This window comes from Sinohyriopsis cumingii, chromosome 2, assembly GCF_028554795.1.
Source record: "Sinohyriopsis cumingii isolate HCF-2022 chromosome 2, ASM2855479v2, whole genome shotgun sequence".
In the NCBI taxonomy this organism is placed as follows: Eukaryota; Metazoa; Mollusca; class Bivalvia; order Unionida; family Unionidae; genus Sinohyriopsis; species Sinohyriopsis cumingii.
Window position 1 is genome coordinate 41,105,732 of NC_142962.1, and position 24,620 is coordinate 41,130,351.

General features: G+C 35.6%; 1 protein-coding gene across 1 annotated transcript in view; it reads right to left on the reverse strand.

The window, feature by feature from the left end:
* Positions 1–24,620, reverse strand: part of LOC149804707 (tubulinyl-Tyr carboxypeptidase 2-like) — an 80,338-nt gene that overhangs the window by 24,934 nt on the left and 30,784 nt on the right. The window contains exons 6-8 of the mRNA XM_089943256.1: positions 24,092–24,137; positions 4,212–4,291; positions 3,502–3,585 (exon numbers count right to left, since the gene is read on the reverse strand). Of these exons, the coding sequence (XP_089799382.1) occupies positions 3,502–3,585; positions 4,212–4,291; positions 24,092–24,137 (210 nt within the window). The remainder of the gene's footprint in view (positions 1–3,501; positions 3,586–4,211; positions 4,292–24,091; positions 24,138–24,620) is intronic.

Sequence of the window (24,620 nt, forward strand, 5' to 3'; positions counted from 1 at the left end):
GATCCTGCATTGTCCATTATGCAACTTTATTGTAGTTCAAACTTTTATATCAGGCGTTTTCAAATAATAAGGCTCGTTGGTTTTGAATCATTATAAAAGTTAGCCATTGTAGATGGAAATTCATGTGAAACATAGACAAAAGAAACTCAAATGACCCATCACTGAGTATCACATCAACTTGAGTCTAATCAGACTTTGTACAAAAATAACATCAAATGTCTTAGAGCACTGTTCAATTTCCTCAATAGTTTTTGTTTCATTACCTCTTCTGCATCGTTTTACCACATTTCATAGATATAATAAAGATTGGTGAGTTCAGATTCCATTCCTAAATTAATGCTCCAAAACATTTTTTTAATTGATTTGTGCTTGTATAACTTCATCATTAGAGCTGTAACATTCACTAAAATCATCAGAAGATTGATTTGAATAACAATTCTTGCTTGCATTAGCTGTAGCAGGTGATTTACTCAGCTTCAGGGGATCCATTTTTTCTTGCACAATATTATATAAAAAGAATTCTACTAATATGCTTGGTCTTGTTTATTTCACTCTATTTCTAAGATCCTTCTAAGTTAACCAATTTTTCAGTGTGGTTTGATATGTGTCTGAAAATGCATATAACATCATTGATCCTATTTGATGAATCTATGATGCATTCAAATGAAACAGTGATTTTTTTTTCTTATACACATTTTGTATTCCAGTAATTTAGTGGATTAATGTCAGTTTTAGAGACTTCCATAATTTCCTTCAAAACATCTTGAGAATCAATCTGAGTTTTTTCCATTATGCATATATATATATATATATATATATATATATATATATATATATATATATATATATATATATATATATATATATATATATATATATATATGTATATATATATATATATATATATATATATATATATATATATATATATATATATATATATATATATATATATATATATATATATATATATCCACAGCAATTCTTTACTATAAAAGGAGATATATCAGACTGAGCTGAGCTTTTGAATTAGTTCTTTGAAATTATTGGCATGTGGCTAACTGCAAGCTGTTTGGTGTGAATTTTTGTTAATGTGTGCATTCCACATCAGTTCCATTGGAACCCCAAATGAACTCCTAGCATGCCAAATGACATACATGTATTAGAAGGTTCAGAGGTCACTGGAAATAATTAGATATACTTCAGAGATTATGTATGCCACATATTCATAACTGATGTTGACTTTACATCATCAAGTTGACTTTCATTTCTCACATTTCACCAGCCTAGCCCAAGTTATTAAAGAAAAAATTCTCTGGCAGTTGGATTTGAACCAGCAACATTGTATTTGATAGCTTTCACAGTCATTATCTGTGTAAATACAGCAATAAGAACCCTCATATTTCAAGTTCAGAAATTTTTGGAAAACATACAAATGACTGCTCCCTACATCAGCTAAATCATATACAAAAATATACCATTTTAAGCTACTATTTCACATCATTATTATGCAGATCCACAGCCTCACATAATAGTTAGCACAAAGTCATGAAATAATAATTTCATGTCAACTGGATATTGCCAGCATGATCACTAGAAATATTGCAGGTATTTTTCAATATTAGCAAAACACATTTTGTTATAACTGGTGCAGACTAAGCTTGTATTAACTTTGCTTCGAATTTTAGCACACCAAACTATTAATACATTGCTAAATTGATATTTTTAAATCTTATTCTCTCTGAATTTTCTGGCATGTTAGATAAGCTTGTGGTGATTATATCTGCATAGGTTATAAGTGGATGATGTAATTACATCAGTGAGCCTATATATAGCTCAAGGACTGATCATAATAGCACTGTTGTGTAGTAAATCAGTGTTAAGAACGTGTATGCATTTGGTCACTTTTGTGAATAATAATGTGGCTTGCTTGCCAAAATGGGTACAGGTCATGGGGGATAGAGGCAGTGATGATTATCAAGACCAAAAATAGGGGCAAAGACAAAATAATGACACTATTGTTTTTTTTCACAATACCATCAATACTGACAAAACAAATAAACATGGATCGATTTATGACATTTTCTGATTACATCTAATGATGTGGAGATGTGCAAAGTAAAGATTTGTTTTACTGTAATGTTGAAAACAGTATTCCCATTATACAATATGCTCTCAGGTCACAAAAACAATACATTGTATGAATGTGGCTTATCATGAAACAATGCGTAATATAATCATTATAAGCAGAATAATCATGAGCTAGGCAATGATTAGAGAGGATAATAGAAAACTGTTGAAATTTGGTAATGTAGGACTTCTGTCCCCCTGAAAAGCAACAGTTAAATGAGAAAGACTGTACCACTGTGCATTATTAAGAGTCTAAGCTTTTTGTTCTATTTATGATTTTTAACTGGAACTACACAGTCACTAGTGTGTTGCTGTTCCATTAAAAACAAGCAAGCATGTATGAGTTTGAGATGATGGCTGTAAAAGTTCACAAGCTGGTGTGCATTTTTGTGCTACTCCATGTTGCATATCTTTCTCCAAGTAAGGGTCATTATCACATCTTAAATATGAAAAGCAAAAGCAAAATTTTTTTAGTTATTGTAATTACCAACACTAAATATTTCCTATATTTTAATCCCACAGGTGTTTGTGGGAACAATTTGTATACATTATCCCACATTATGTAACACTGTGTAAACTGTTCACACAAGGCCTCAGTTAATAACCTTCATCAGCTGCTAAGTACATATTGTGAGAATGCCTGACATGTGAGAATGCCTGACATGTGGGAATGCCTGACATGTGGGAATGCCTGACATAAACTTATCAGATGGAAATATTACAAGAAACCATCTAGTCATACTAATCTTAAAATAATTTTTTACAATATGACTCTGATGACTATACACTATAGTGAGGGATCTGATGACTATACACTATAGTGAGGCATCTGATGACTATACACTATAGTGAGGGATCTGATGACTATACACTATAGTGAGGCATCTGATGACTATACACTATTGTGAGAGATCTGATGACTATACACTATAGTGAGGGATCTGATTATACACTATAGTGAGGGATATGATGACTAAACACTATAGTGAGCGATCTGATGACTAAACACTATAGTGAGGGATCTAATGATTATACACAATAGTGAGGGATCTGATGACTATACACTATAGTGAGGGATCTGATGACTAAACACTATAGCGAGATATCTGATGACTAAACACTATAGCGAGGGATCTGATGACTAAACACTATAGTGAGGGATCTGATGACCATACACTATAGTGAGGGACCTGAGGATTATGTGCCCCTAAGACAGTATATAAATCCATGGCTGATAACAACTAATATGTTAGTGTTGGAGAAAAAGTGGTATAAAACACCAGGCTAATTTGACAAAAGTTCTAGGACTATCAAGAGATTGCTGGTTTAAATTTTTAAATGATTCCTTGTTAGACATGTGAGCAATTTTACCCTGGCTCTGATTTCCTTGGAATGTTGGTCTATATCCTTGTACAGCTCTCTCTGTGTCAGCTTGCTTACATTCAGTGTCAATGCCTGAAAGGCAAATGAACATAAATTTCAGGGACCATACATTTTGATGGCAAACATATGTGTTTGTATATTTCTTTCATTAAAAGATCTTTCATTGTTCAATAGCTGCACATTTAGAGTTGCACCCCTTTAGAGTCAGTCACACCAAGCCATTCCATGCAATACGATAAAATCCTTAAAACTTGCAATGTTAATCCTATAAATTAGATTAGAGATAGTCATATACATGAGGTTGTGACAACTGTGTGCCAGATATTACGTTACTGAAGAGGAAAGCAGACAATGAATGGACCAATTTTCCCACACAATCACCCGCTATTGAAATTTCAGTAAACACATAAAAACAGAGCTAGGTTAAAATGGGCAGACCCTCATGCACAATATAGGCCCAAAACTTGATTGCAAACCCAGCTAGCACAAATGTGTGTTTGCACAACAATCATCCCCTTGTGACATCATGCATGTTTCATGCCAATGTATTATAATAAAGGAGAAACTTTTGAGATAAATTATGAATATGTCTTCATTAAAAAAATTAACCCTATGACCAATTGTACAAAACTGTTTAAAGCTACCATGAAAAGTGAAAGAGGTCCAAAATTATATTTCATTGTTAAAATTATGCTAACCTTCCATTGTATGAATTCATAACTGTGAGCATCATGAGAGATGGGCATTCCTATTTTGATTTTCTTCACATCATGCTGGTCTGAAATAGAAATAAGGTTTTCTAACATGAGTATTGTGTTTAATAGTCATCTAAGTTGGCACTTACCTAAACTAAATCTGAAGAAACCATTATTTTCTTATTATTCTACAATGACTAAGACCTTCAGATCCCAGAATCTACATGTTTCTTTTTTTACCATAACTGCATACTGTCAATGAATTTAATTTACAAAAACACATTATTCTAAAGGGACAAAAAATTCTTTCAGCTACAGTGATGTTGACCATTAACATTTTATCTCAAAACCAATATGGTTCCTTCTAACTTTAAGTGCAAGCCTCCACAAACTTTGGTTAGGGTATGGTTTATAACTAAAGTTATTAAGCAAAACCCATTTTCCTCTATTCAATAATAGTGATCTTGACATTGGACCCAAAATTGTTTAGGCATTTTTGCTACCAAACATGTAAGTCATCCACTAACGCTGGTAAAGTATATGTCTGATAATTGAAATTGGTGTGCAGAAACCATTTTTCTTTTTTTTAGCCTTAATGCAATTGACCTTTGAACCCCCAAACTGATATGTTTTATCCTTACCCCAAGTACAAACCATACACAGCTTTATCCAGATATGTGATGTAGAACTCATGTCCTTGAGCAGAAACCATTGTCATCTTTTAGCTAGTGACCTTGACAATTGACCTGTTGACCCCCCAAATTGATAGGCTTCTTCCTTTCTTAAGTGCAAGCCATCCACAAAGTTTGGTCCATATGCAATTTAAAACTTTTATTCTGTAGAATATTATAGTGATCCATTCAGTGATCCATTCAAAGAAGTGACCTTGAAGTTTGTCTTTCTGACCCAAAAGTTTACAGACTTTTCTTCCTTACCTCATGTATCATTTACAAAGTTAGGTAGTGTAGATGGTGAAGAACTAGAGTTATTGTGCAGAAACAACATTTCTTATGTCAGTCAGAGTGGCCTTGACCTTTGACCTTTTTAGAAATTCATCTAAGATCAATAGTTAAAATTATTTTCTGAGAGACATAATCATAAGATATGAATCTATACTCACTTATAAGTTGAGTCCATCTGTAAACTGCACAGACTCAGATCTGCTCTTGCATAATGAAAATAACAGATCTGAGTACCGGTATGTGTTGTTTATTAGGAATAATTATTAGAACAAAGAACACAGACCCTGATCTATCTGGTGTATCAGGTGATGCAGATCAGTGTCTATGTTATTTGCAGTTGGACTCAACTTATAATCAAGTATTTACAATAACAGTATGATTTCCTTTATTTTAATTATTATCAATTTGTAAACAATTATCTTTGTGGGTATTTAAATTCATTGTGATATTGTTTTCAAGAGCAGAACCCTTCCATTTTTCTTAAAATTTATGTTTTGAAGCAACCACAATATCCAGAAAGAATACCAAGAAAAATAATGAATCTAAAATAATTTTTTAGGACATACCATCAGAATAGGAATGCAGAATGTAGACAGATACATGCTGATGGTTTTATCAGACATTTTTGCCAAAATTTTAACAATATTTGTAACTATGCAAAATTCTGTACATTTCTAGGATACCTACACAAAAATGAATAGGTAAAACATTCTATGAAATCAGTGTTTGTGGATGTCCAAAAGTATATTTTACATCACTTAAGGTAAAGATCCACTATATTGCAAAATCATGTTTTCATTTTCATCCCTGGGAGCCTCAGATGGCTGAGTGGTCCAAGGCACTTGCCATTTTCACTGCCATCTCACCCCTGTCAGCGTGGGTTTTAGTTTCTGCTTGGCCAATGTGGGCATGTTAGAAAGCTTGCCTGTGGTTTCCTATTGGTCAATGGTTCTTACCAGGATTTTTCTGGATTCTTCTTCCACCAAATGTACTGGCTGCCATGTACATATGGAGTATCAGATGCTGAAAACTGGCATTAAACCCACAAAATCAAACCAAACCATTTTCATCCCCCAATTATGCCCTTTTTAATTCACTGATTCTTGGAAGAAGTAGTGTCATCCGCAGTAACTTAACCCTGAGCCCACCCTAAAAAATATACAATTACTCAAGTTTGTTTAGGTGAAAATCTTAATGAAATGCTAAACCTCATAATCAATGACAAAAAGCAAAAATTAATATAATAGGTTTACTGTTTTGTAAAATTTCATATTCACGTAAACAAAGTTCAATAATTGTTTTATTACATGATTTAATCCAAAACTTTGAAATTAAATTTGTGTCAAACTAGTGAAAATTTCATTTCAGCTACACAACACTTCCTTAAATAGATGATGATGTCACACAGAAATCAAATGTGTCAGTACCATACAATATGATTTATTAATGCAAATCACGTGAATTCATGTTGTACAGATATGCACTGAATGAATGAGAATTTCACATTTTTTACTTTATTTTTTTTTAATGAAGACTAAAAAGTAATGAAATTATTTTTGTAAAACAAAAAAATTAGGATTTGTAAATGGATAAAATAAATAGTATTAAAGTTACTTGAATTATGTGTTTTTCACTGAAAATTAAAGGCAGTGAAACCAAAAATGGCAAGTTAAACAACTTTGAGTTAAGCAACCACTCTTCAGCATGCAACTACATATTCTGAGTTAGCTGTATTATCCAATGAAAACAGTGTTCACAAGAGTCATGTAATAATTACCAATATTTCCTATCTGCTGGTTTGACACAACTGTCACAATAGTTTTGTATTTATGTGATCTTTCTCTAACAGGTACCATTTAAGATACATATTTTTGCTGACTCTAAGAGCTATTAAGGGAATCAACAAATAATCTTTGTTTTAGTAAAATCAGTATCAAGGATGATAACTCCAAATGGCCTGCTTTAATTACATCCCACTGATAATAGTCTTTTAAGAATTATAAAACATCAGAACTCTGCATAGAAAAGCCGATAGTCTTCTGCATTGAAAGCAAACATTATATGATATGTCAGTAATGGCAAACAGCCAATGAACATTGAATAAACAAAGGATATGAGAGTGTCATGAAACAAGGCAGATTACCAGTACCTAAAGTTTTGCCTGGGAACCATGTATTCTTCTTATTTTAACTTATTATATCTCTCATCTAAACAGCTGCAAATGAGGATATTCTCAACACAATAATAACATAACATATCATCTCTTAAAAAAGATGTATCTTCTAAAATTGATGTTGTTTTCCAAACATTTGAAAGAAAAAATGAATGGAAAGCTTGTCAGATAAATGTTATTTTATTAACTTGTGTTTTATACCTTATCAATCAGTTTAACTTGCATATTGTTTGTCACATACTGGAAGTTTTACTAGTTTTTTGCCACTTTATGATTTATGTATTTAATTTGTATTATGCTTAACCTTTGTTCACAGTTGAGGGTGGGAATTTGGACCTAACTGACTAATATCATTTTACCAGGGTTTGAGCTCAGGATCTTGGTTTTTCCTTTGGAAATTCAATTGTCTAATTGATTTTTATCATGATTTTTACTTGAATTTAAGTTTAATGCATGCATCATGTTTTGTTTAACCTTAGTTTTGTATTTTCTGGAATTGAACTTGACAAATTTGACAGGAAAATTACCAAGATCCTGGTCATTTAATTTTGTCTAAATTTTATGTAAGGTTTTGGTAAACAAAATGATTTATTCCTATTTTAATGAAAGTCTAGTGGAATCACAATTAGTTGTGTTCAGATTTGAGAGATATCATTATTTAGACAATTCACTGAAATTACTAAAGTGCCCATTGGCTGGATTAACACTATTTTGGGATTATTGTGCATTTATTCAAGGACATTCTGGATTATATCACCGATATTCTTCTGGAAAATGGAGTTCTCATCCAGCTATATCATCAACAAATGTGAGTTTGCAAGATTCCTAATCTAATTTAACATGTCAAAATCCATTTCTCGCATCCACAACACAGTAAAAATTCCTGCTTTGTCTGGCACGATATCTTCTATTGTCAATATCAGGTAATGGTTTCTTTTCAGTACTTTATTTAAGGGTTGTGCATATGTACAACTTTATGTTCTTGTTCTTAATCACTACCACCATGCTAGAACTCCAATTAGTAGGTTCTTTTTCTTGTTTCAATATTTCAAGTTTTTCCAATCCTTGAATTTCTGCCCTCAACTTGGGCTTAACAGCTAATGGAATTTTCCTTACTGACAATTTGACTGGTTTGGCTTGTCCTGTCACTTCAAGGTGGAGTTCTCCTTCCAAGAGACCTTCTCCACTGAATATGTCTTCATATTCATGTACGAGAGTTTGCATTGTTTCAATAGCCATGATACATTGCTTATCTACAGTAATGAGTTTCATTATCTGCACTTTTGCTCCAAGTAGGGGTCTTGCCTTCTTTTGACAATGATGAACTCTAAAGTGCAAACTTTCTTATTCTTTGGATTTTTAAACTTTATTTTTCTTTTACTCAAGGATCTTGCTTCATTGTTATTACACGTAACAAGTGTCATATGGTTCATTTTCAGGTGATTCAGTTTGTCATTTACTCCTAGGACAGGCCCCAGGTCTGAATATCTCTAGATTCTGTTGCTTGCCTGCCAGTGTTTGCTTTATCTGTCATCACCTTGTTATCAGCAAGTGTGACTTTCACTCATGTCAAATATAATTGCTTTTAGACTCCCAGCTAACTGTCCAGTTATAATGCCCCTATTTCAGTTCCCTGTGTTTGAAAGCTAGCTTTAAATATGGGATTTCTATATTTATTGCATTGGGCATAATAAATGGTAGGTCTATATTTTGTACCAAAATAAGATTAGCTGACTGTTGTTGTGATGTATTTGATTGACAGATGCTTCAAATACAATGTCTAAATTGTTTTTGACTTTTTACAAGAATACTTACAATTTTATCTTGAAGACACGGAGTATGTAATATCATCAAGAATTTGAAGAGGAAGAAATGGTAAGAATTCTATATTACCTGCATTCAGTAATTTGTATTATCACTTAGTGTATCACATACATAAACTTTCTATTGTGAGTTTCTATTTGAGATACTTTATATATATATATATATATATATATATATATATATATATATATATATATGGAATTGTAGAAATATAATAGCCTTATACCACGGTCATTTGCAAAAGTTTATAGAATTAATGTATCAATCCAGTTCAAGTTCATTGACAGTTCAATAATAATAAGTTAAGTTCAATCTCCAAAATCCACAAAATCAAGAAACCCAGAGTTCATGTCGCTTTAATTCTCATGTTGGTCATTTATGTGTCTAATTGCAGCAAGAAGTAATTAAGGCATAACATTGTCTATGTCGGTAAATTAGAAGTGTATCATCATTAGATAGTAGCACTTTTTTTTGCCTAATGTATATTATAAGTAGCATAGATAGAGACTATGGTAATTAGCATATATGTTTGTAAATGATCATGGAAGTGTATAAAGCCTTTAATCATACATTGGAGCATAACTGACACCAGCCTTGTGTAAATAGCATTCAGGCAACAAATTGAAGCAATTGATATATGGTCATATGTGCTTGTAGTTTATATTTCTATCCATCTCTCATATCACTGATCAATCATACTTGTAATCTTTTATCTTCCAATACATAAAATCTAGTACCAAAATTCTAACTTTATATTTTATTATCTAGTTTGACAGAATTGTTGACATCAGATAGTTAAATAATTTCATTCTTCAACAGGTTTCCATCTGTATACCATCACTCGAGTCTCTACCTTTCAATAAAATCGAAGATGGAACTTTCATAGCCATAGATGATCTTGTAAAGTTCCTTAAATCTAACCATTCGATTCATGACAAGAAAAAAATTGTGAAGAAAGAAAATATTGTACAAGAATTACAGCGACATGATACTGGGATAATCCAGAGAGAAGAAAAGAATTTGGTTTCTTTGTCGTCTTTCTTTCGATATATGTTCCATCACTATGATGACTTCCAGGTTTGCAAAGTGGTATGTGATGAACTCTTAGAAAAACAAACACAGTCTATATCTTCAAACAAATGGAATAAATCAACATGGAACCTTTATCAACAACTAGCGTCTGTTGAAATTTTAAGTTTGGGTCTGTATGAAGAAACAATTAATAAGCTACAACTTGAAGGGCTGTAGATTCCATCTTTAATTATTGATTATAAAACACAGTTCACCGACAGCGAATGGAATAAAATTCAATTGTTCGAATGGCATTATAGTTCCTTTTGTAAGAAAGAAGCATCAGACTATGAAGATGAGCAGGAAAGTAAATGGGAATTCTTTAGATTATGTAAAGAGTTGGCAGAAAAAGAACAAGAACTCAATCAGTTGTGCTTGAAGGTATGTCAGCGGAATGTTGCTCGAAAGTTTGCTGCTGATGCAATAAATGGAATTACTATCCATCTTGAAAGTATCCATCGACCTGAGAAAATAGAAACTGACACAGAAAATGCTCTTAGAGACATACCTGCTCCTCAGTTTCAAAATATTATTTGTTTTCAGTGCACAAATGTGTGTGCACATAAAGCAGGAGTACACATTGGTATCGAATTGCAGGAATTGCAACATAATGTTGAAATGTATGATGATATGTCTCTGATAGTTCGTGCCTCTCTGAAGAAAAGTCACAATGTTTATGTGCCTGTCATACTCTTCTTTCCCAAAGGCTGCCTTCCGCCTGGTGAGCGTTTTCTTGCAAGAAGTCATCTAAAATCTGGAAAACTCCAACCTCATTATGTGTCACTTTCATCTTGTTTGGATGACCAAGATCTCCCAGAGGAATGTAGAATTCTTGACTCCTTTTGCTTTCAATGTTTTAAAGAGGAGAAACATTGGCTTGCTGATCCCTTAGATATGAACCACTTTCAAATAATGAGAGAATGGCGCTTGTACGTTCCTTTACCATTCCAGTGTTTATTAGAACAAACACTACTGAACAAAGACAGCCTCAGGCGTCGATCATCAGATGATTTCTACACATCAAAACTATCCTCTTTATATTGCCATTTCGATTCATCACTGAACATACTTAACAGAAATTACAGTGGTCTCATACAAGATATTGTCACAGATGAGTTGTTCATCAACTACTATAACATCACATCTGTTTTTTCCATCACATCAGCTACCAGTATGAGTCAAAGTCTGCGAAATGGAGACAGACGTCTTAAGAAAGCTGCAGATCCAGACCTTTGTCACTTTAAAACGTAGCTGAAACCATATCCACTTTGCTATATAAAAGCAAGTGATGTCTCATCTTCTGAACATTTGGTTTGTCTCAGAGACTGTCATCTTATATTTTTCATGGACAATCTGGTCCAGCTCACCATGAAAACTGACCCACAACCTGGTGAAAGGAGAATAAATCAACTATGCACCCTGCCCATTACAATCAAAGGCATTCCAAAAGATTCAAACGATGTATTAACATGGCATCTTCCACTGTGTGAAGAAAAAGAAGATTGTGCATGCAAGGAAGCACCACCGCTGGAAAAAGAAGATCTAGAATGGGTTCTACTAAAGATGACCTCTGATGAAGAGTGTGCTTTTGAACGTTTTCAGCAGCGAGCTAAATGGGGCCTGAAATACATATGGACAAGACTTACATCATTACAGCCCTTCACAAACATTCTAGGCAAAGCGGCTTCGATGGAAAATTCAGAATTTCAGGAAGAAAACATGGATCTAGATGAAAGCTTTTCATCCTTGGCCATTCATGATTTGGAGAAAATGGATAAAATTAGTAATAATGATAGAACTGAAAACTTCCCACCAAACATCTCCAGTGAAGATATAGAGAGCATTAATGGAGCCATTACCTCCATTAGATCAGTTGACAGTAATGGGGATACAATCGAGGATATGAAAAACATCCAGGTTGATCCAAATGTATCTTGTGATTTGTTACCATATATTGATGTCAGTGATATAGATGAGGAGGATGTACATCCAATGTATAAAGATAAAATGAATAAAAAAAGAGGAAAAGAAGACGAAGAGGAGGAGGAAGAATATTCAAATATTAGGATAAAAGTTGGTGCTAATAAAGATATTCTCCAAGATGTTCAAGCCCTCCTTGAAGAAATACAGATACCATTTATGACAAACAAAGATGAAACTGTTGTCTGCAGTACTGATAGTAGCATACTAGAGTATCAGGATCTAAACAACACACCATCACAGCCACTATTATGCCGCCATCCTCCACCCTCCAGTGGTAGAGATGACGACATAACCACATTGAAAGTGGTTCTGATGATTTTTTGGAGAGGCTGAACTGACTGAAACAAATGATAAGGTTCTGTTTGCACCTGACTACAAGATTGCCAGAAATCTTTTTAAGCTTATAGATGGGAACAAAAAGTATGCAACATTTCTTCCAGAATTTCAGTACTGCACTTGAGAAAGTCTAAAATCATGAATTTAATATCAGCTTATGAAACATCAGGCCTCATTCATATACTGAAATATATGAGAGATGATGATATTGAAAAAGACTGCAGTAAATTGGTAAGTATCGAGAACATCGAGACAGCCACGCGAAATGTTTGGCGATTGTCAGCAGCTTTGCATATCTCGGTTATCATCACGTTTATCAACTCGCTACCACATTCACATGCAGAGGAGCTGGAAAACAATTTGTGTGATCAGGAGTTATCCGTCAGCCAGCTTGAATTGAGATGGGGACAAATGTTGAAAGAATTCATTAAGAAAACATCCACTGAGAATAAAACGTTTTCCCTGCATATTGATATAATGAGGCATTGTGACGAAATTGTAGCCATCGCCGTTGCTGAAAGACTAGTAGGAAAAGATGGATACAACTTACTACTGGCCGGTGTGAAGTCTTCACTTCCGTTCTCATTCTTAAATGGAGCTTCCAGTTATGCTGGATTTTGCACACGGCTTTTGATAGAACATTACAAATCAAGTCACTTTCACAGACAAATGAAACATGCTCTATTCAGTACCTCTCACAATGGTAGTATTGTCAGGTTTGGATTAGACACTGCTCGAGAGATTGACCACAGAGATGCAAAGAAATGTATTCGACCAGGGGCCACACTAAGCAATGTAATGATAAGGATGTCCACAGTAGACGAGCAGAGACAAGTCCATAAAGTAATCCAGTCTGTCATCTCAGGAGAGGATGCTTCAAAGATTAAGCAAGATGAGAAAAAAGATGAAGAGATAGCATCCAAAATTTCAGAAAGGTACATGGGAAGAAAAGCCAGTGATAATGACTTGGGCCATATTGTAAGAACAGTTGGTCTGATACATCGAAGAAATGGAATGTCATCAAGTTTTGATCCCATTCTAAGAAATGTATATCACAAGCAGAATCCAGAGGTTCAGCAAGAGATGTTAGATTCAACCACAGAAGAGATAGGAACATTCATGATTCACAGATATGCAGCAAGAGAGTGTCTATTGGGTATGACACTTAATGATTGTCCTAACACTGAATTGATAAACGGACCCAAACATCTCATTAACAGAATAAAAAGATCAAAAGGGTCAACAATCAAGAGGACTAAAGGCGTACCAAAAAATACATCATGTAAGAGCATGAAAGAAAAAAGCAAGGAGAAAAGAAAAAGGACAGTAAAGAAGATGACAACGATTGTGGACTGTCTAAGCTCTTCCATGAATACTTGTCAGTCAATCTTTAGGCCAGATGGGACAAAATCATCCACTAATAAATCAGCTGGTGTGAAAAGAGCTCTTCTCGAGTTGATAAAGAAAATATCTGATACCAGAGCTACAAGTGAGCAAAAGGTCGATTTGCCAGACTTAGATGAGTTCATCCTAACAGATTTCAAAGCTGTTCCACCGACCATAAAGGAACAAACGAAAGCTTCAGTTGTAGAATTTGCCAGTGTGAAGTTCAAGACATCAGCTTCGACTGGAGACCAGTACTTAGAGTACGTATCAAAGGCAATTCTTCACAAGTTGATAGGACACCTTCCAAATTTACGTCACATTGTTATATGTGAGGAAAAATATTCCTTCACGCCAGACACACTAAAAGCACATACAAGAAAAATGCGGGATTCTAAAGGAAAAATATCTATCTTACATTTGAAGGAAGAAAAAGAGGTGATCAGTGAAGATAAATTTCACAAGCCCTCTGTTGTGGGAACAGCGACCGGCAAGAAACTTGTAAGTTCCTATTTAGGCAATCACATTGATCAGCTTCTTCTTAAGCAAAATATTATACTGGATATAGACAGTGAAGCTCTGCTGACAGCATGTCATTGCCAAGAGGTCCCCTGCACATGTTGTCCTTTCACAACACCACTGAGAGTTCGATTTACTTCCGAATCAGGAATTGTTGGTATTGAGAAGCTGTCTAACATCAGGCAGAGAAAGGGAGAAGCAGAAATGGCTCAACTTGATTGGATGAAGGAGCTTGATGCTGAGTTGTCTGATGGAGATTCTGTTGTCAACTTTGTATCATCAGCTGATATCGACACAGTCCTAATTCACCTATTTGGTATCAGTCTCCACTGGAAAAGAAACCAAACTGGAACCTTTACACGCCCTGTTTATGTTTGGCTACAGAAACAAAAGCCTGAGCTGTACAACATTTCCAAAATCATAGAAAGTATTGAAAGATACTTCAATAAGAAGTATTCCGTGGCTCTGATTGCCATCATTTTGTGCATGGGAGGAAATGACTTTTTGCCACGACATTATGGAATTTCACACGAAAAGATTTTAATGAAAGCCATTGACAATCAAGGTCTTGAGCTTTTCAAGCTCTTTCACATGAGACAGATGAGTCAATTTCATCCATAATGCTAAATATTGATGCATACATATCCTTTTAAAGGATTTGTACTGTCCAAAGATCTACAATGCAGCTGCATTGTCCTTTGAAGAAGTAAGGCAAATGACAATCAAAATGCCTGGGAAAGAATTCCGACATCCACAAACATGGATGCCCCCGGAAAGTGCCCTGAGGAATTTAGGAAGCCTTATTCAAGTTCAGATAGATTATTTATTGACTATATGGTGTCATGAGGCCGCTTTGCCAGATCTTCTTCGATACTGTTGTATTTCCATGTGTCCAGACGGTGAAGTTTATTACAGTTTTGGAGATGATGTTCATGTATCTGACAAAGAACAATTATTATCAATACCAGAGGAGCTACTCCAGGAGAAAATTAATTGTGCGAAACAAACTAGAGTACGAACATCAAAGAAATGTGCCTTGCATGATACACCATGCAAACAGAATCCGAGAAAACGACAGCCTCTAATGTCAACTCCAGGGTAAGCATACAAACATTTTTAACTCAACAAATTTCTTTTTTCTCTCTTTCTCTTTCTTTTTGGGTTCTCTATGAATAAGCTGTACAGTTGAATTTGAATTGTAATTAAGCACACCACACATGCATACATGTACATTGCCGTTATACATAGTTTAAATTATTCTATTTGATCATAAAATGCTTCAGTAAGGTTTATCAGATAGCTATTCATAAAATAAACAAAATTATTTTTAGACCATTTTAAATGTATAGCTACTTCTCATAGATTTCTGCTTCTCATTTTTCCTGGCAACATCTTTGAAAGAAAAACTGTTAACTTAGCCGCTAAATATGGGGAAAATTTGTACTGGACTGTTTTGGTCAAACGTCACATATCAAATGGCCAATTGTAGATCAATTTACATTTTATCAACATCAGTACTTATTTTCCTCAGTAGATACATTCTTCTTGGGACAAAAACTTTGCATGCATCTATGTGTTAATTATCCGTATTAAACTGATTTATATACCTTACCGTGGTGCATCTATATATACAGTTTTGAGGAACCCATAAATCGCATTCCATCAAGATCTATTTTTGAATCTAATTTTCATTGTTTACCATACAGCAGTGTACTTGGATGAATTTGTGTTCTTTTCCAGAAAGATGAAGTTTTTCTAGCGATCAGCAACCAGACATTGTAAAACACAACAAATAATGTACTACAGGACTTAGAAAGGAATGATGAAAATATTGAATGGCCATTAAAGTCCAGTGCAATTCAGATAGGATAACGACTCATACCTTAAAAAGGAATTCATTTGAAATGGAAATAACACACAATGTGGACAGTGTACCCCATAGGGCAGCATTTTGAACAGTTGTAAATACTATGCTCAAATAATTCTAGGATCTTGTAATAAGCATGGATAGACGCATAGTTGATATCGTACCATAGATGTTACCTCTGATGTGTTCTGGTTCAGATGTACGAAATGTTTATGTAAACTTTGACAATACTTTTAATTTACATATCATCATTTGGAAAATAAATATCAGATTCGTTCATTGGACTTTATTAATTTACATGGACTATTCATAAAACCATATAGAATGTTTCTATGTGGCTGGAAGAAAAAAATCATATGAAGTAATAAGCCTTTATAGTACAGTAATGAAATGCATATAAAACGACACTCATTATATTGTCCAAACACTTGCTTCAATTGCAATATTTGGAGGTTCTGTGAACTAATAACCGGGTTCATACAGTAGTTTACACCAGCCTGGAAGAACTCATCAGGCTCACACAGGCATGGGCTTGGGATGTTAATAGCAGAGGGCTATTCAGCTGGGGTGTCATATTACCTTGGATAGAAACTATCCAAATTTTTGGGGCCTGTCCTATGAGTACATTAGGACATCCTCTTTTATAATTTGTTTCAGAGATTTAGTTAAGTGTTCCAACTGGAAATTGGTCTGACTCTCTCCTAAAGTCATTCCAGCAAATAATGTCTTTGGGTAATTGCCTATCTCATTTAAATCTTGACTGTGAATATTCCATAACTATCACTGTAAAAACTTGCATCATCATCTACAATTCTTGGCACTTTATTGCAAAATGGTTCATCAATTGACATTTTACACAGCTTTTCCTGACAGCATGCTTCATGTTTCTTTCATCAGTAGTCACATTCTCTTTGCATGTGACTTTGCTTTTCTGACTTTCTCTTTATTTGGGCTACTGCTGAAACTTTCTCTTGATTGACAGCATTCACTGTTCTTGTGTTTTCTTGTTGGCTTGACAGATATATAGGGGCCCGAGTGGCCAAGTGGTCTAAAGTGCTCACCGTTACGGATGACTACCATCTCACCTCTGTCTGCGTGGGTTCGAGTCTCTTGTTCAGCCAATGTGGGTATGTGAGAAAGCTTGACAGTAGCTTCTCGTGGGTCGGTGGTTCTTTCCGGTGGTTTCCCAGGTTCTTCCTCCACCATTTATACTGGCTGCCATGTATAGTCTATCTTGTGCTGAAAAATGGCGTTAAACCCTACAACAACAACGACGACAGATATATATGCATGTTCAGAGTGACAACATTTTATCTTACAGCAATTTTCTTCTCTTGCCATTGTCTCTAATTTCAATTACCATTCTGTCTCTCAGCAAGCTAACTTTCAACAATAAGCTAACTTTCAAGTCAGCATACTTGCAAGTCTGGGCTAGTGATCTTGGTACCACGAAGTAGGCATCAATGCTCTCACCTTCTTGTTGTTGAACTGAAGTTGTACCATTCATAGGTTTCCATTGATTCTCCTATCAGTATTTTTCCAACCTACAACCACTTTGTCAGTTTTCTCTTTGTCATTTGCAATTTCAAATGCGAATGTGTCAAAGAGTCTATAGCTTCTGAGCCTTGCAACCTATATTTAGTTAGCATTATTTGTTAGTTATTTTTTTAATTTCATTATATGCTCTTGATAATTTAAAATTGTATGCTGAACTTGACCAAGTTCATTTTCTATTTGACTTGAATCAGTAATTTTTAAAATTCTGTAAACAACTAATACATAGCTAAAATATTCTCTATGTGTATGGGTTTAATATTAGGATCATTATTAACATAAGTAAACATATTTATTTAGGTCAAGGTGTAGGTTACTGGAATTCCCTTATAAATATAACTGGCCTACCTGATGTATTCCACATTGTATATTACAGTTTAATAACAGACCTTCTAATTATGACTAAGATTTTATTGTGTAAACATCTGAACCTTCTATATTTAAACTCTCCTAATGGTAATATTTTTTATTTTATTTTTAGAAAATGCTATTTGTGACCATAGGCACATCAACACTTCCAGAATTGGATTTAATTTGGATTTACACTAAAGTTTATTCAGAAATTTAAATATTAGGACTTGTGTTTGTGGTACATCACCACCACATTAGCCACCTGAGCCACATCAAGCATAGGATTTCATTTGGATTTTCTCTAAAGTTTAGTAAATGCATGACGGTGATATCACAGCCAGATTTAGAAATCTCTCAGGACTCCATGGAGTAAGTAACCTTTGGAGAAAGAAAAACTAGCTGGAGATGGCTGATAAAAAAGGCCATGTGGCAGATTTACCTGCCAGCACAACACAATGTCATCAACCCATGTTTGACCCCCAACTAGGTGCACCAGGCCAAAGTCTTTTTCCTGCCCCATGACAGGTTGGATGGAATATGTACAAGTATGCGCTGACTGTGGTGGACATTGTGAGCCACTGTAAAGAGGTTAAGCCCTTAAACAGTGAACAGACTGCCAAGATTGTTGCCATTCTGAAATCGATCATTAAGTAGGGGCTGTCCTGGTGGTGTAAGCTGCTGCAGATCCACCCTGGGCAGAACTTCATGGGTGCTGTGTTGAAGCTCCAGGCCACACATGACATCCACATGTGGTGCAACATGGCAGGCATCCAGTGAACACAAGGTATCATTGAGTGGTTTAATCAAATCCTGGCTGAGTGGCTACTTGGATACCAGTTCACCCCAGGAGCACTTGCCTTCTGAGAAAGGGATGGTGGTGCACAGTGTAGGACGGCAACCCTGAATGGAGAGGTGACACAGCTTATTGGCACAAGACTGGTAGATGCCATCCATGCTCTGTTGCATGTGGCATGTAGCACACCAAGTAAATCACCCCCAGCAGTCAATGTGGTGGCCCTGGTGCAGTACTTGTATGCACCAGGAGAGCTGGAGGGTGGGACCTGCTGTGCCACTGACCACAGTATTGTCACTGGATATACAAGTTGTACTTGACTGATGGGAAATCCCTGGCCAGACTGTCATATACCATCTCAATAGGTCTCCTGATTGACTGGGTCATGGCATGCTGTTCTGGTACCTCAGCTGCAAATGCTTAGGTCTCAATTTCATAAAGATTTCAAACTCTCTGTCAACCTTCACCTATGTTTGGACATGGCTATAGGCTTAGACTGGGATCCTATCAGGCCCGATCCATTTTGTTGTGACTAGCAGGGGATTGCCATTATCAGGCTACATACCTATATCTGGTGGTAGTGTGGTTTGTGAGTTTGTGGGGGGTGTTTATTTTTGCTACGTCTGGCTGCATTATTGTAGTGAAACCTCCTTCTCTGTGTGAGGCTTTCAATGTACAGTTTATGCCAAAGGTCAGTCCATACCATTGATCTCACAAGCCCTTAGCTCTTTGGGACCCTTTGCTATCTGCCAGCAGGATAGAGTACATCTTGAGGTAAAGCCTCATGAAATGAGCAATGGGAGCTCTGTTGTATTCGTCCTTAAACTTTCCTATGATCTTTCTGTTAACCTCACTGCAGAGCAAGTGACCTGCTGAAACATGCTTGTAACATAAAGGGGGGGTATCCTTGGCAATATATCTATAGATATATCCTCAGTCTTCTCCTCCATCAACAGACTGTCAGTAACAGTGTAGAGAAGCTGGGACTTGGCACCAAAATGTGCCTTTATGTGCTTATAGTAAATGTCATGCATCAAATATGTGGATAGATAGAGTATGACCTTGCATATGTAGACTCGGCAGTTAAAATTGAATCTGGCTTTGGTGAAATGTATTTTCTGAGTTTTTTCTTCAAAGACTGTACGCGTCTGAAAGGTTGAGTCTGTTTTCAGGCATCACAGCTTGTCTCCATAACCTTTTTGCTGTACCAAATCAAAATGGAGGTGCTTCCATGATTTTCTATGGTTTAGCCAAAGACGGAAATTACTCAGCAGCTTTATGTAGTCTTTGTCAAACCTGTTCATGGCCTTAGCATGCAGGTCCATATTCTTTCGGATTAAGGGTACCATCCATGTGCTCTGGTCTGATTCTTGTGCTCACTGAATCTTAGCGACCCTCATACCAAGACTAGTGAAGGTAGTATTTGACATATTACATGTTCTACCATAGATTAGGTTCCAGCTTCACATATCCTGTGTAATGACCTCCAGCTTTTTCCCCAAAGTTTGATGGAGGAAGTTAGTGATTCTTTAGAAATAGCCATAGACCCAGGTGGTAGACGGTAATCACTGTGAGCATCATGCAACTCTTTCAGATATTCCAAGCCCACACCGAGGAGGTAGTCCTTGTGAGCATTACTGGGCCTATGCTACTTAATCTTTTTGAGGTTGGCCCAGTTGTGGCATCCAGTGGATAGGCTCTGCATCTTGGTCCATTCACAAAGGTTATTGGTGTTAAGGCAGATGATCCAGTTGGAGGTTTTGGAGAGGTCATAGTCTGGGCACATTGGGTTATTGGCCTTTGCTTACTATGGAGATGCCACTTTGAAGACATTTCTCAACAACGAGATGTGTGACAGCTCATCTTCAAGAAGGTGATTCGAAAGGCTTCAAGATATCTGCCAGAAGGATCATATGTGTCTTAAGGTAAAGGTTGTGATAGTCTTCCATCTCGTAATAACCAAAGTTATTCCATACTTTTACAGCATGCTGATAGACCTCAGAAAATATACCCATACAGATAAATGAACTATAGAAGGCGTTTTTTGGGAGTAGAATGACTCCATTCATCGATATGTTTGTATTGACAGACACCCTTGGTGGTCAGAAGAGAACATCATGTTTGATATATCAACAAGTGATGAAGAAGCCATCCTGGGGTAGCTCATCAGCCAGCTTGGACTGAATACAATGTAAGAATTGAACTGTCTATAAATTCGAGCTGGTCCAGGAAGAATGTCATATATTTTTCCATGTTGCCAGGAATGGCATTGATGTTTGCCATTCAGACCATTCCCATTTATGCCATCTGCAGATGGCCATTGTAGTTCCTCAGTTTGTTTTCTTTTCTCTATATATCATGGATAGTTTGGATTTACTATCGCATCATGTGATGATGAAGCAGAAGCCACAGGGTTGATGGCTGGAGGTTTCATAGGTAATTGCTGTAGGTGGGGTCAACCTCTTCCCTTTTCACTGTCACATTAAAGGCCTTGAGGTCATCTTTGGTAACATAGTGTATGACAAAGCAATGAAAGAGGTGCTTAAAGCAAAGTTTGTTCATTCCTGGCTCTGGGAAGATCTGCTGTGGCTTTCAGACTATGCCATGACAGCCTGTGGTATGACTCTTAAGAAGGTCCATGTGTCAGAAAGCATGGAGGCACCATCAGTAGGTGTGCTCTTTATGTTCATTTTTGTTACTGCTATACATATTCCAGGAAAGGTCTTTGATCCATGTGTAGGGTTGTCATAGTCCAACAGCAGAGGCAGGTTGATGGGTTTCTCCAGTGCTTTATCAGCAATGTGTATGGGGTAAAGATCATGGTCCAGACATTGATGGCAATGTTAGGGTTGAGGTTCTACTTGGTAATGTTTAAACCTTTATTTAAAATTTAAGCTTGTTCAATCAGAGTGTTCCCAGATACTTACTATAATTGCTGGGACAACTGGTATGGTCATTAGAAAGAAAAATGGCTTAAAGAATGACCAATCCAAAATGCCAGGCATCATGGTTTTCTATGTTAATAAAAGCTCGTTTGGGAATCCACTTGGGTGTGGGTATATGTCCTTTGTATCAAAACAGGCAGTATCGCAAAATCTAGAGCTTTACCTCTTTGAATCAGACAGTTTACCAGTCTGTGTCCTCATTCATAAACTTTTCCAATCACTCTTTGACCTTAGCTATGCCCTTAGCAACCAGTACCTGGATTTCATCAGTCAGCAGCACCACTTCTGCTTTACTGGATGATAAGTAGGCTGGTATGGAGATAGCTTCCCCTTCTGCTGTAGTCTTTTCTAAACGAGCCTTAATGCAAAGGTTAAACTTGATGCTCTTCTCCCCATCTCTTGTTTCATGATTTTGACAATACAAGGATCATGGCCCTGAGTAACTTAGATAAGTCCACTTCTAATGGATGTACTCTTAGTAAAATGGCATGACAGTTGACAATGATTTTATCCATTCTGGAAGACAGCTTTTTTGTATGACAGTGTGCAGAATGTATCATCTAGCGGGGATCTGAGGACCTTTCTATACTGTTGGCAGGCCTTTTTTTCTATACATCTCAGCTTGTCAGTCTGGTGCTGCATATATAGTAGACAGTAAGAGTATCTGCTCCATACTTTCAGCTGGTCAGGAGTGGGATCACATCTCTGTATCTCTAGGAACTTCTTCAGAGTGTATCATCTAGCGGGTATCTGAGGACCTTTCTATACTGTTGTTAGGCCTTTTTGGGATCACATCTCTATATCTCCAGGAACTTCTTCCCACTGGGGGCTGTATGGCCTAAGGACATCTAGGTGCATGATTGAGTTCCCTTGTGGCCCATGGTCTGTGATGTTATATCATAAGAACCTTCATTTCCAATTCATTGTTGTTGATCATTTGTTACCTTCTCTATGATGTGGCTAGTCATTGTTATCCACTGGCAAACCAATAAAGTGAATAAGAGTTCAGTGGTATAACATTTCTTGCAGCCATATTTTCAATGATATAATCCTAACTGGAATCACACAAAAATCAAAACAGAGCATAGAAAATAAGAAATTCAAAAAAAAACATTTGATTTGGCAACTGTGATCATTCAAACCTATCACTTTAAAGTCTTAAAATATGTACTATGAAATGGGTTTCCTTGGGTAATCATATCCAATGTATCTGTTGAATTATACTTTGTTTATAGCAAGGGTTTTCTTGTAACGGAATTATGCAAAATGGATGGAGCTACAGACTTAAAGATAAATATGGTAAATATTTTATTTAAACTAATTTAAATCCACAAAATTAATCAAATTTGTTGGATGATATTTCACAAATTAATCACTGCTTAGTGGAATCAATGCTTACCAAAACTATGGGAATATCAGCTTATGACCACAGTAAAACTGTGTACCATTTTGTGTGAAATTGTCACATGAGATCTAATCAGTGTTAGTCTCATGTGCATTTTAACACTCAAATTAGGTAGTACTCAGAAAAATAATAGAATCTAACAAAATCGGAAATCACCTGATCAGGCAACTTTGCACATGTGAGTGAGAATTGGATCATGTGAGCAGTAAGTTCACCTGATCGAAAATAGGCAAATTTGACTTTTTATTTATTAAATACATTTTCAACGATAGTTTTCACTCATTAACTTGCCTTTTAATAACAATAAGGAAACCTTCAAGGTCCTATTCCAATCTAGTGATGATATAATGAAAAAATAAATAAAGTGAGCAAGGTTGAATGGGGTTGATGTGTTCCTTTTTAAAACTGCATACAGATCTAATATTTTGTTGAACTGGCAGTTTCTTAAAACTTTTATAAGTTATGTTCTAAGCTAGTGTCACATAATTAATAGTTTATAAAATATTTTCAAATATATTTTTTGTGTTTCTTACATTTTACATTTTGTACAGATGATTGGATGTTAAGACCATGTGTTTCATAGGCAAATTAATGTCAGAAATGTGATCTTGATTGCTTGTGAATTCTTTGTTACCTATGCATGGACAAAATTATGCCCATTTGGATTCATTTTGACTTAAGATAGCAGAGACACAGTCTACAAACAAGAGTACTTACATTTGGAGTAAGATCTTATAAAATCCACTGTAAGTTCAGATAATGTCTGAAAAATAGCGTGTAGAAAAGAAAATAAGCAGGATTTATTCTGGATATTATCTTGGATTGTATTTCTGTATTGTAAACATAAACCAGAACAGTCCAATTGTCTTTTATACTGATGTATGCAGGTTGATGTGCTTCAATACACCTAACTGAACTTTTATAAATCTCAATTTGTTATGAATTCTATTCACACAATATACCTTAAAATATCTGGAAAACACAAAGTGGGAGACATTATAAATATGTATATAATTTATATGTGATAAAGTTTTATTCATAGTCAGGGAAAAAATCATTTGATTGTGTATTAATACTGTATATACACTTATATAATGAGTCCAACTGCAAACTTCATTGACGCAGATCTGCCACTGCATAATGCAACAGGAGATCTGGGTCTATGAAATTTGTTAGGAATAATAAGTAGAGAAAACAACATAAACCCTGATCTGTATTTATAATATGTAATGGCAGATATGGGTCT